This window comes from Salmo trutta, chromosome 15 (assembly GCF_901001165.1).
Source record: "Salmo trutta chromosome 15, fSalTru1.1, whole genome shotgun sequence".
Classification (NCBI taxonomy): Eukaryota; Metazoa; Chordata; class Actinopteri; order Salmoniformes; family Salmonidae; genus Salmo; species Salmo trutta.
Genome location: NC_042971.1, coordinates 65,160,118 through 65,174,393, shown reverse-complemented (window position 1 = coordinate 65,174,393; position 14,276 = coordinate 65,160,118). Strand labels below are relative to the sequence as shown.

The 14,276-nt window shown below is 43.2% G+C and overlaps 1 protein-coding gene across 2 annotated transcripts in view; it reads right to left on the bottom strand.

Moving 5' to 3' along the window:
- LOC115149549 (netrin receptor DCC-like) overlaps positions 1-14,276 on the bottom strand; it is a 499,682-nt gene that overhangs the window by 37,844 nt on the left and 447,562 nt on the right. For both annotated transcript variants that reach the window (XM_029692499.1, XM_029692500.1), the window contains exons 14-16: positions 10,182-10,292; positions 8,172-8,366; positions 1-2 (exon numbers count right to left, since the gene is read on the bottom strand). The exon at positions 1-2 is cut by the window's left edge and continues 94 nt beyond it. In XM_029692499.1, the coding sequence (XP_029548359.1) occupies positions 1-2; positions 8,172-8,366; positions 10,182-10,292 (308 nt within the window). The remainder of the gene's footprint in view (positions 3-8,171; positions 8,367-10,181; positions 10,293-14,276) is intronic.

Below are 14,276 nucleotides of genomic sequence, written 5' to 3'. Positions count from 1 at the left end.
CTCTGTGGGAGACCAGGAAAACTGTTAATAACAATCTGTTAATCCATCAATCTGTTAATCCATCAATCAATCAATCAATCAATCAATCAATCAATCAAGGCATTCAGAGAGATGACAGTGGGAACTGGGTTTTATGGAGATTAAAAAAACTAAGAATACGGTTAATATCAATCAATAAATGCCGTTATAGACCAGTAGCCCTTTCCTGCAGTCAAATGACCAAGTGGCCTCATGGGTAGAATATTGTTAATATGTTTCATAATTTCATAATTAATACACATTTAAAAACAAACATTGAAAATCTGGTGTTTCTATGTCAAACGGTTTTGTTACATTTCAGTCTTCTGTGATGTATATAAAGTGTAATATTGGGATGCAAACTCAAAATGTAATACATTTCAGCTGTATATCTTTTATATAGCCCATAACCATGTGTGTGAGGTGTACAGTGCATTCGGAAAGTATTCAGACCCCTTGAATTTTTCAATATTTACAGCCTTATTTTAAAATGGATTCAGTAATTTTCCCCCCTCATCAATCTACAAACAATACCCTATATTGACGACGGACAAACAGGTTTAGACATTTTTGCAAATGGATTAAATATAAAAACTGAAATATCACATTTACATAAGTATTCAGAACCTTTACTCAGTACTTTGTTGAAGCACATTTGGCAGCGATTACAGCCTCGTGTCTTCTTTGGTATGATGCTACAAGCTTGGCACACCTCCATTTGGGGAGGGGAGGTTCTCCCATTCTTCTTTGCAGATCCTCTCAAGCTCTGTCATGTTGGATGGGGAATGTCGCTGAACAGCTACTTTCAGGTCTATCCAGAGATGTTCGATTGGGTTTCAATCTGGGCTCTGGCTGGGCCACTCAAGGACATTCAGAGACTTGTCCCGAAGCCACTTATGCGTTGTCTTGGCTGTGTGCTTAAGGTCGTTGTCCTGTTGAAAGGTGAACCTTGCCCCAGTCTGAGGTCCTGAGCGCTCTGGAACAAGTTTTCATCAAGGATCTCTCTGTACTTTGCTCCGTTCATCCTTCCCTCGATCCTGACAAATCTCCCAGTCCTTGCCCCTGAAAAATATCCCCACAGCATGATGCTGCCACCACCATGCTTCACCGTAGGGATAGTGCCAGGTTTCCTCCAGACCTGACACTTGGCATTCAGGCAAAAGTGTTCAATCTTTGGTTTCATCAGACCAGGTCTGATGGGCTGAGAGTCCTTTAGGTGCCTTTTGGCAAACTCCAAGCGGGCTGTCATGTGCCTTTTACTGAGGAGTGGCTTCTATCTGTCCACTCTACCATAAAGACCTGATTGGTGGGGTGCTGCAGAGATGGTTGTCCTTCTGGAATGTCCTGCCATTTCCACAGTTGAACTTTGGAGCTCTGTCAGAGTGACAATCTGGTTCTTGGTCACCTCCCTGACCAAGGCACTTCTCCCCCAATTGCTCAGTTTGGCCGGGCGGCCAGCTCTAGGAAGAGTTTGTGGTTCCAAACTTCTTCCATTAAAAATTAAAATCTTCTTAGGGATAGGATCTAGTTCCTGAATTTCCGCTTGATTGACGTGCCCAAGATAAACTGCCTTTTACTCAGGCCCATAAGCCAGGATATGCATATAATTGGTAGCATCTAATAGAATACACTTTGAAGTTTCCAAAACTGTTAAAATAATGTCTGAGACTATAACAGAATTGATATGGCAGGCAAACATCTGAGGAAAAACCAACCAGAAATATATATTTTTTGAGGTCCCAGGCTCTTATAATGGAAACCTATTGTTCTAAGGTAATTCCGTCTCCCAGATTGCAATTCCTATTGCTTCCACTAGATGTCAACAGTCTTTATTCAAGGTTTCAGGCTTTTTTTTTAAACAAGCAAGAATTTGGAGCTTTGGTTAGGAGACCACTGGAACAATATCAGTCTTTCGGTGCGCGAAGGAGAGGGTGCGCGCTTACTAATTTTGCTTTCCTATTGAACATACTACTTTCTGTATGAAATATTATAGTTTATTTACATTTTAGAGTACCTGAGGATTCAATAGAAACATCGTTTGACTTGTTTGAACAAAGTTAGCGGTAGCTTTTTGGACTCCTTTGTCTGCATGTTGATCGAGTGGATTACTGAAATCAATGGCGCAAACTAAACAGGCGTTTTGGGACACAAAGAAGGATTTTAATTGAATGTATGCTTTCGCCGTAAAGCCTATTGTAAATCGGACAACACAGTTAGATTAACAAGAATTTAAACTTTTAAATGATATAAGATACTTGTATGTTCATGAATGTTTAATATTATGATTATTTATTTGAATTGTGCGCCCTCCAATTTCATCTGATGTTGTCAGCTGGTGTCCCGCCACCGGCTGTCCCTAAGAATGATGGAGGCCACTGTGTTCTTGGGAACCTTCAATGCTGCAGAAATGTTTTGGTACCCTTCCCCAGATCTGTGCCTCAACACAATCCTGTCTCGGAGCTCTACGGACAATTCCTTCGACCTCATGGCTTGGTCTTTGCTCTGGCGTACACTGTCAACTGCGGGACTGTGGGACTTGGAACTCACACTTGGAAAGGTGTGTGCCTTTCCAAATCATGTCCATCATGTCCAAATTGAATTCCAATCAAGTTTGTAGAAACATTTCAAGGATGATCAATGGAAACAGGATGTACCTGAGCTCAAATTCGGGTCTCATAGCAAAGGGTCTGAATCTTTATGTAAATAAGTCATTTCTGTTTTTTATTTTTAAATACATTTGCATAAATGTAAAAATAAAAAAAAACTGTTAGCTTTGTCATTGTGGGGTATTTTGTGTAGATTGATGAGGAGAGAAAAAAAATAAAAATTTAGATTAAAGTTTTAACGTCACAAAATGTGAAAAAAAAGTCAAGGGGTTTGAATACTTTCCGAATGCTCTGTATACTTGTTTAACCATGAACCTGTGTGACCCCGAATTAGCAGGTCAAATGGGGACATACAGTACAGAACATAGCCTAGAGAATACAATAATAGAATCCATGGCTTTATTCTTTATTTACATTGATACAGCACTCTAAACAGACCAGAATAATAACTTAGATGTGATGGGAAGTAGAGTCCAGAGATTATCACACTGTGACTACAGCTTTTAAATACATGGGAGCTTTCAGTGAATAGTACAGTTGTGAAAATAGAACCGTGGCAGTCACAAAGGCCCCTGGAGAGAACACAGCATTACGTTCCTCACGGACACTGTCTCTACTTCAAGTCCCCCAACAGAGCCATGCTTCTCTTGGAATAAGTCCACACCGTAAGACAGAACAAAAAAAACAGCATGCAGTGGGTAGTCTCTCTCAAAGAGCAGCTAGACAGCGACTAACTCAAGTTGCTCTAGTTTCTAAACGACTCACATCAAAAACTGAGATTGCACTTTGCCAATGCAAAGACTCAACCATCCTGTATTAGTTTTTATGACATAAGGTAAAGGGCATTTCACTATATAATATTTCGGATGATCTTAGGTCTACCCTTTGTAAAAACAGGTCCTTTACAAAACATAAACATTTCCAAAACACAGAGTTATCCATGTAACATAGAACACTGCTGTTTTCTAATCATTATTGTTTCTATTCTACAGTAGAGGTGTTTATGGTCATACTCCTGTCCTCTTGTGGGGGTTCTCTAGTTTGTTATGGTAGCTCCAATCCTCCAACACAACCCCGTTAACTCTGAGCCCTGTCAAGAAGGATTGTTGCACCAGAGAGCATGTATCTACAGCTAGGAAGACAGAGACAGAGAGAGAGAGAGAGAGAGAGAGAGAGAGAGAGACAGAGAGAGAGAGAGAGAGAGAGAGAGAGAGAGAGAGAGAGAGAGAGAGAGAGAGAGAGAGTGTATAGATATAGGGAAAGGAACCTGTAAAAGCACGGAGAGTAATTGATTGGTATATCGACAGACTAACAGACAGACCCATCGGTCCATCTTCCATCCAGAGGTTCTCCTGTCTTTCACGGTCTAAATTGAATCTCCATGGGAACATCAGACAGGAAGTACCTACTTCTTGATTTAAGGTTATTTTTTAAACCACATGATGTTCAATATTGAAACCATGGCAACCGACTGGCGGTTGGTTGGTGGACACCATTTTAAATATTGATGGTGCAGCGGCCCATTGGTCAGAGCTGTTTAGTTGTAAAGATAGATCCTTTAAAATGAGAGCAGCAGTACGTTTGAGAGATAATTAATAACAACATTTTTACTGAGTTAGAAAAACAGAACTGTGTTGTTTCTTGTCAGTTTCATTTGTACAAACGCATCTTCTTCTCTGAAGATTGTTCTAGCTGGTACCGTGTATATCTGTGTACTGTGTGTGTGTTAGCTAGACAGGAAACCAACACATCAATTAACACACATGCTCTGATGTTTCCTCCCAGAAATGACAAACACATGTATAAATGATAACTTGATAAATAATATATTGTACGTACAGTAGGCTCTCGGTGTCGTGTGCTCCGACAGGGTGTTGATGTTCATGTCTATTCATTATGGAGCTAGAATCGAATTGTGGAAGGGTGCTTCATTTGCATATTCAAATCATTTATTATTGTCTCCTTCCTTATGCAAATTGGTTGTGCTTTTTTGTTAATCAAATTTACACAAAGCGTTTAATTATTACGCTCCTGTTAAATAATGAATTATAATGAAATGCTGTTTTTTTTTTCAAAACTGAATTAATTAGTTATCAGAATATGAAAGGAATTAAATAAAATATCTTGTCTTTGGAATCAATAAAATTATTTCACATTGATGACCAGTATTAAAAATAATCAAACAGTTTTCTTAACAAAATGAATTACAATTTTTAAATGAACTGTTTGACATTGTTTTAGCTAGCTAGGTCTTTTTAGTTTGTCTACATTTGCACTAAGAATGGCATAATCAAGTTACTGTTGTTAAAACGAGAATTCCTTTTGACTCTATGACCACCAGTATTACAAAATCCTTTTGCTCCCAGACTAGTTCAATTATGATTATTGTATTTGTGTCCTGCTGTTCCAATCAGAATCCTCGTCTGGTCCACTACCACTCACTCTGAGAATGTCAACACTGACTGAAGACTTACAGTTGTAACGGTAGTACCGCGGAGTTCAGATTTGTGTAATCTTTTTTTCATGCCAGACATTACAGCTACAGTATAAATGTCGTACGTCAAGACAACCTGTCTTCAACAGCTGTTCGTCTAATCTTGAACTCTGGATATGGCTTGGTCATAAAGAATCCTCCATACGTGTCCTGTCATAGGACCATAGAGAGGTTAGATAACTCTCTCTCTAAGGAGTGGTGAATAAATCGTGACTGATCCATGATGACATTCTCGTCTCCCAGAAGATTTACGCACCTCCGTGTACTCCATTGTACATACATAATAACGCATATGGATTACCCTTCCAGAGCACGTGCAGTAGTCAAATCTATTCAGACTTCTCAGACATCCACCACTTTTCAGACAGACCTTGGGTTGTTGACACATTTACCCAGAGCCGTTGTGTGCTTTGCTCTATTGTGATGCTCAGGTAGCCTAGCGGTTAGAGTCAACCGAAAGGTCGCCCAGTTCAAATCCTCGAGCAGACAAGGTGGATAAAAAATTCTGTTGAGGAACTTAACCCTAGGCATTTCACCATAGTTGCAACAGTGTTGTCGTAGATAATGTCTGACGCTGGACGTGACCCCAATCTCGAGGGGAGACAACTTCACCGACTGTAAGCAATAAAAGTTTAGCAGTAAACTACCAGCATTTTTTATTTAATTTTTTACTTTCAAGGATTTTGTGTAATTTATCACAAGACATCTAGTGGCACTTTTGGGTACTTCAGGTGTCTATAATTATCTACCATCAAAGATGGTATTAAAATAAAAAATACAAGGACAAAGCCGTAAAACATTATTCTAAATATAAAACATTAACTAACTGAATACCATTGGTGTTTATTATGAGGGTTTCAGGATGAAATATCCTTTATTTTTTAAACATTTTTGTAAACACTTAGTTATTTTACTATGTCAATATGTCTTTGTTGTCAATGTTTTGGTGTCAAACTGGTTGTGAAAAAGTTAATAGTTGAAAGACTTGCATAAAATGATGCAATAGTTGATTAGATGTTTTTTTATGTTTGTTAATTAAGGCTATTTCCTCCTGAACCATGTGGTCATTCCACTACAAACTCATGGACAAAATGGACACAGATATAAAAAATATGAATATGACATATGATTACCTTTTTTTTTTTTTGTGTACCTGGGGTGTCAGGTAGCCTAGCGGGTTAAGAGTGTTGGGCGACTAGGTGAGAAAATCTGACTGTGTGCCCTTGAGCAAGGCACTTAATCCGTATTGCTTCTCTATGTTGCTTTGGAAAATATAAAATAAAATAAAATTGTATTTGTCACATTTGACATTTGACATTTGAAATATTATACAAAACATTTCCATTGATCATCCTTGAGACATTTCTACAACTTGATCGGAGTCCACCTGGGGTAAATTCAATTGATTGGACATGATTTGGAAAGGCACACACCTGTCTATATAAGGTCCTCACTGTTGACAGTGTATGTCAGAGCAAAAACCAAGTTATGAGGTCAAAGGAATTGTCCGTAGAGCTCAGAGACAGGATTGTGTCAAAGGCACAGATCTGGGGAAGGGTACCAAAACATTTCTGCAGCATTGAAGGTCCCCAAGAACACAGTGGCCTCCATCATTCTAAATGGAAGAAGTTTGGAACCACCAAGACTCTTCTTAGAGCTGGCTGCCAAACTGAGCAATCGGGGGAGAACAGCTTTGGTCAGGGAGGTGACCAAGAACCCGATGGTCTCTGACAGAGCTCCAGAGTTCCTCTGTGGAGATGGGAGAACCTTCCAGAAGGACAACCATCTCTGCAGCACTCCACCAATCAGGCCTTTATGGTAGAGTGGCCAGATGGAAACCAATCCTCTGTGAAAGGCACATGACAGCCCACTTGGAGTTTTACAAAAGGCACCTAAAGGAATCTAAGACCATGAGAAACAAGATTCTGTGGTCTGATGAAACCAAGATTGAACTCTTTGGCCTGAATGCCAAGCGTCACGTCTGGAGGAAACCTGGCACCATCCCTACGGTGAAGCACTGTGGTGGCAGCATCATGCTGTGGAGATGTTGTTCAGCGGCAGGGACTGCGAGACTAATCAGGATCGAGGGAAAGGTGAAAGGAGCAAAGTAAAGAGAGATCCTTGATGAAAACCTGCTACAGAGAGCTCAGGACCTCAGACTGGGGTGAAGGTTCACCTTCCAACAGGACAACGACCCTAAGCACACAGCCAAGACAACACAGGAGTGGCCCTCGGGACAAGTCTCTGAATGTCCTTGAGTGGTCCAGCCAGAGCCCGTACTTGAACCTGATTGAACATCTCTGGAGAGACCTGAAAATAGCTGTGCAGCAACACTCCACATCCAACCTGGCAGAGCTTTAGAGGATCTGCAGAGAAGAATGGGAGTAACTCCCTAAATACAAGTGTGCCAAGCTTGTAGCATCATACCCAAGAAGACTTGAGGCTGTAATCGCTGCCAAAGGTGCTTCAACAAAGTACTGAGTAAAGGGTCTGAATACTTACGTAAATGTGACGTTACAGTTTTTAATTTTTTACAAATTAGCCAAAATTTCTAAAAAACAGTTTTTGCTTTATGGGGTATTGTGTGTAAATTGATTAGGATTTTTTTAAATCCACTTTAGAATAAGGCTGTAAAGTATCAAAATGTGGAAAAAGTCAAAGGGTCTGAATACTTTCCGAATGCACCGTAAATGGGGCCGTGCTCAGCCCCCCCGTTTCCTGTAGTCCACGATCAGCTCCTTTGTCTTGCTGACCCTGAGGGAGAGGTTGTTGTCCTGGCAACACACTGCCAGGTCTCTGTCTTCCCCCCTACAGGCTGTCTCGTCGTCGTCGGTTATTAGGCCTACCACAGTTGTGTCGTCGGCAAACACAATGATGGTGCGTCCAGTACAGCAGGGGACTAAGCACGCACCCCTGAGGGGCCCCCCTGTTGAGGGTCAGTGTGGCGGATGTGTTGTTGCCTACCCTCACCACCTGGGGCCAGCATCCAGTGGTACTCACCAGACTGGTACAATGTTCAGTCTGGTTCAACAAAAGTGTAGAAGAGAACTCACCCAGGTTTTCTATGGCGTAGTATCGCTGCTTGCTGTCCACCCTGACCGTCTCAGCGTAGGGACTTCCTACTCCGTAGCCAATGATGTAACCCCGTACTAGGATGTTGGGGTTTAGGGGAGGAGTCCAGCTCATGATGATGCTGTTGGGCAGCGGTCGGACGTGGAGGGAACTCGGCTGGTTCGGGACTTGGCTCTCTGGAAAGACAATAAGAAAAGAAAAAAAATGACAACTTGACTTTATCGTCCAATGATCTGCTTTATCTCAACACCTCCAAGAGAGACACACACACACACACACACACACACACACACACACACACACACACACACACACACACACACACACACACTCTTAGAAAAAAAGGCACTATCTAGAATCTAAAAGGGTTTGAAGAACCCCTTTGATCCCAGGTAGAACCATTTTGGATCCAGGTAGAACCCTTTTGGTTCCAGGTAGAACCCTTTTGGTTCCAGGTAGAACCCTTTTGGTTCCAGGCCTCTCTTCCCTGCTGTTTAGCAGTTTTATTGACGGGGAACAAAATAATGTTTATATCCACTATATCCTCAGGAACTACAGAACTGGAAGTCAATCCACTATATCCTCAGGAACTACAGAACTAAAAGTCAATCCACTATATCCTCAGGAACTACAGAACTGGAAGTCAGTCCAGCATGGCCTCAGGAACAACAGAACTGGAAGTCAATCCACTATATCCTCAGGAACTACAGAACTGGAAGTCAGTCCAGCACGGCCTCAGGAACTACAAAACTGGAAGTCAGTCCAGCATGGCCTCAGGAACAACAGAACTGGAAGTCAATCCAGCATGGCCTCAGGAACTACAGAACTGGAAGTCAGTCCAGCATGGCCTCAGGAACAACAGAACTGGAAGTCAATCCAGCATGGCCTCAGGAACTACAGAACTGGAAGTCAGTCCAGCGTGGCCTCTGGAACTACAGAACTGTAAGTCATACCAGCATGGCTTCAGGAACAACAGAACTGGAAGTCAATCCAGCATGGCCTCAGGAACTACAGAACTTGAAGTCAGTCCAGCGTGGCCTCAGGAACTACAGAACTGGAAGTCAATCCAGCATGGCCTCAGGAATTACAGAACTGGAAGTCAGTCCAGCATGGCTTCAGGAACTGCAGAACTGGAAGTCAGTCCAGCATGGCCTCAGGAACTACAGAACTGGAAGTCATTCTTACAGTGAACGCTGTCTCTCATGCATATTCTCTCTCCATCTCTCTCTCTCTCTCATCCCACCCCTCTCTCTCTCACCCCACCCCACCCCTCTCTCTCTCTCCCCACCCCCCCCTCTCTCTCTCTCTCTCTCTCTCTCTCTCTCTCTCTCTCCACCCCTCTCTTTGTTTGCATTTCTCCCTTTCTCCCTCTCTCTCCACCCTTCTCTCTCTCTCTCTCGCCACCCTTCTCTCTCTCTCTTCACCCTTTTCTCTCTCTCTCTCTCTCTCTCTCTGTGTCTCCCCACCCCTCTCTCTTTGTTTGCATTTCTCTCTCTCTCTCCCCCACCCTTCTCTCTTTGTTTGCATTTCTCTCTCTCTCCCCACCCCTCTCTTTGTTTCTCTCTCTCTCGCCCCCCCTCAGGGAATAGAGAGGAAGAGGAGGAGGAGGGTGAGGAAGAGGGGAGGTCTGCATCCCAAATGGCGCCCTATTCCCTATATAGTGCACTACTTTAAACCAGAGCCCAATGGAACCCTATTCCCTATATAGTGCACTACTTTAGACCAGGGCCCTATGGAACCCTATTCCCTATATAGTGCACTACTTTAGACCAGAGCCCTATGGCACCCTATTCCCTATATAGTGCACTACTTTAGACCAGAGCCCTATGGAACCCTATTCCCTATATAGTGTACTACTTTAGACCAGAGCCCTATGGAACCCTATTCCCTATATAGTGCACTACTTTAGACCAGGGCCCATAGGTTGTCGTTTGGAACGCAGACGAGAAGAGACAGACTGAAGTGTAAATGAAGTTTTTTTTTTGTCTTACCATCAAGGTCATTCTCTGGCGTCTCGGCGGTGAACCACTCGCTGGCTGGGCCCGTGCCGTTAGCTGTCATGGCAGCTATCTGGAAACTGTACTGACTACCTTTCTCCAGGCCTGAGAAGAGAGAGGGGAAACATGACAACGACACCAAGAGATGCTAAACACACACACACACACACACACACACACACACACACACACACACACACACACACACACACACACACACACACACACACACACACACACACACGAGCCTGAATAGTTGTGGGTTCAACCCCCCCCATAACAACCTTTTGTTTTTTAGTCTCACAGATACGTCGTCAGATCTACTGGTTGGGGATGTCCCTTTATGTCCTTTCATTTGAACCTATCGAAACATCTCTAGGCCTCCCGTGTGGCACAGCGGTCTGAGGCACTGCATTGCGTCACTACAGACCCTGGTTCATTCCCAGGCTGTGTCACAACCGCCCGTGATCGGGGAGCCTTATAGTGCGGCGCACAATTGATCCAGCGTCGTCTGGGTTTGGTCGGGGGGGTAGGCCATCATAAGAATTTATTCTTAACTGACGTGCCTAGTTAAATTGAGGTTTTAATTTTTAATTGAGCTATCCGGGCAGTAGTAATAGCATTCAATATCCCATAAGCCACCAAAACATCTCTGTGTTCATTGTTAGTGGCAGCATGTCTTTCAAAAGCTGAATATTCTTCACTGAATTACAGACGGATTCAGAGGTGAGTTTGGGACGTCATCCCTATTCTCTTCAGGTGATTATGAAATCCCCTCTATCTTCTACTTGGAGACAAAACAGGTCTTATTATTACAGACAGACAGACAGACAGACAGACAGACAGACAGACAGACCAGACAGACCAGACAGACAGACAGACAGACAGACAGACAGACAGACAGACCAGACAGACAGACAGACAGACAGACAGACAGACAGACAGACAGACAGACAGACAGACAGACAGACAGACAGACAGACAGACAGACAGACCAGACAGACAGACCAGACAGACAGACAGACAGACAGACAGACAGACCTGACAGACAGACAGACAGACCTGACAGACCAGACAGACAGACAGACCAGACAGACAGACAGACAGACAGACAGACAGACAGACAGACAGACAGACAGACAGACAGACAGACAGACTGACTGACTGACTGACAGACCTGACAGACAGACAGACAGACAGACAGACAGACCTGACAGACCTGACAGACCAGACAGACAGACAGACAGACAGACCAGACAGACAGACAGACCAGACAGACAGACCAGACAGACAGACAGACAGACAGACAGACAGACAGACAGACCTGACAGACCTGACAGACAGACAGACAGACAGACAGACCAGACAGACAGACCAGACAGACAGACAGACAGACAGACAGACAGACAGACAGACAGACCTGACAGACCTGACAGACCAGACAGACAGACAGACAGACAGACAGACCTGACAGACCAGACAGACAGACAGACAGACAGACAGACAGACAGACAGACAGACAGACAGACAGACAGACAGACCTGACAAGCCCAGGAGGAGATTGTTATGGTTGCATCCCAAATGGAAACCTATTCCTTATATATAGTGCACTAATTGTGACCTGAGCCCTGGTCTAAAGTAGTGAACTATATCAGGAATCAGCTGGCATTTTGGGGACACAGGCAAGGATTAGAACAGCACACAAGCTCGCCTGTGTGAAATGACTTTCCGCTAGGACTGGAGACCCATCTGAGATATTCAGCAAACTAATGAAAAGGAATATCATTTTCATTCAAACCCAGCATTCAAATTGAAATAATACATTATGGCAGTAAAATAAACAGCTAGCTATCTCTAACAGCCCCCCGTCTGTCTGTCTCTGCCTCACGCTTGGAAATTGAACCATTTGTTGTTTCTTCCTTTCATAAGAGTCTCCAATTAAGAGAACATGTCTACGTCCCAAATGATAAACTATTCCCTATAAAGTGTACTACTTTAGACCAGAACCCTATGGAACCCTATTCCCTATATATAGTGCACTACTTTAGACCAGAGCCCTATGGAACCCTATTCCCTATATAGTGCACTACTTTAGACCAGAGCCCTATGGAACCCTATTCCCTATATAGTGTACTACTTTAGACCAGAGCCCTATGGAACCCTATTCCCTATATAGTGCACTACTTTAGACCAGAGCCCTATGGAACCCTATTCCCTATATAGTGCACTACTTTAGACCAGAGCCCTATGGCACCCTATTCCCTATATAGTGCACTACTTTAGACCAGAGCCCTATGGAACCCTATTCCCTATATAGTGCACTACTTTAGACCAGAGCCCTATGGCACCCTATTCCCTATATAGTGCACTACTTTAGACCAGAGCCCTATGGAACCCTATTCCCTATATATAGTGCACTACTTTAGACCAGAGCCCTATGGAACCCTATTCCCTATATATAGTGCACTACTTTAGACCAGAGCCCTATGGAACCCTATTCCCTATATATAGTGCACTACTTTAGACCAGAGCCCTATGGAACCCTATTCCCTATATATAGTGCACTACTTTAGACCAGAGCCCTATGGAACCCTATTCCCTATATAGTGCACTACTTTAGACCAGAGCCCTATGGAACCCTATTCCCTATATAGTGTACTACTTTAGACCAGAGCCCTATGGAACCCTATTCCCTATATAGTGCACTACTTTAGACCAGAGCTCTATGGAACCCTATTCCCTATATAGTACACTACTTTAGACCAGAGCCCTATGGAACCCTATTCCCTATATAGTGCACTACTTTAGACCAGAGCCCTATGGAACCCTATTCCCTATATAGTACACTACTTTAGACCAGAGCCCTATGGAACCCTATTCCCTATATAGTACACTACTTTAGACCAGAGCCCTATGGAACCCTATTCCCTATATAGTGCACTACTTTAGACCAGAGCTCTATGGAACCCTATTCCCTATATAGTACACTACTTTAGACCAGAGCCCTATGGAACCCTATTCCCTATATAGTACACTACTTTAGACCAGAGCCCTATGGAACCCTATTCCCTATATAGTGCACTACTTTAGACCAGAGCCCTATGGAACCCTATTCCCTATGTAGTGCACTACTTTAGACCAGAGCCCTATGGAACCCTATTCCCTATATAGTGCACTACTTTAGACCAGAGCTCTATGGAACCCTATTCCCTATATAGTGTACTACTTTAGACCAGAGCCCTATGGAACCCTATTCCCTATATAGTGCACTACTTTAGACCAGAGCCCTATGGAACCCTATTCCCTATATAGTGCACTACTTTAGACCAGAGCACTATAGAACCCTATTCCCTATATAGTGCACTACTTTAGACCAGAGCCCTATGGAACCCTATTCCCTATGTAGTGCACTACTTTAGACCAGAGCCCTATGGAACCCTATTCCCTATATAGTGCACTACTTTAGACCAGAGCCCTATGGAACCCTATTCCCTATATAGTGCACTACTTTAGACCAGAGCCCTATGGAACCCTATTCCCTATATAGTGCACTACTTTAGACCAGAGCCCTATGGAACCCTATTCCCTATATAGTGTACTACTTTAGACCAGAGCTCTATGGAACCCTATTCCCTATATAGTGCACTACTTTAGACCAGAGCTCTATGGAACCCTATTCCCTATATAGTGCACTACTTTAGACCAGAGCCCTATGGAACCCTATTCCCTATATAGTGCACTACTTTAGACCAGAGCCCTATGGAACCCTATTCTCTATATAGATCCACCTTCAGGTTTTTGGCAACAGGCACTTTTCAGCGGGAGCTTGTCGATCGGCATCTCACATTCCTCGATGAGCCAATGTTTTGGATGTAATCATCAGCAAAACAAACTGTAAAATACAATTTCCATACACCATCACACAACAAGGTTGAAGTCAAGAGGGGTTTCTTTGACATCAATGAGTTCCCAAGCAACCTACGAACAGAGCAATAGATGCCCCCCCCCCCCCCCCCCCTCACATCGCCATAGAAACACCATCCCTAAACGAGTTCAACTATGTGAACAGAAAAAAGCTTCCACTCTTAA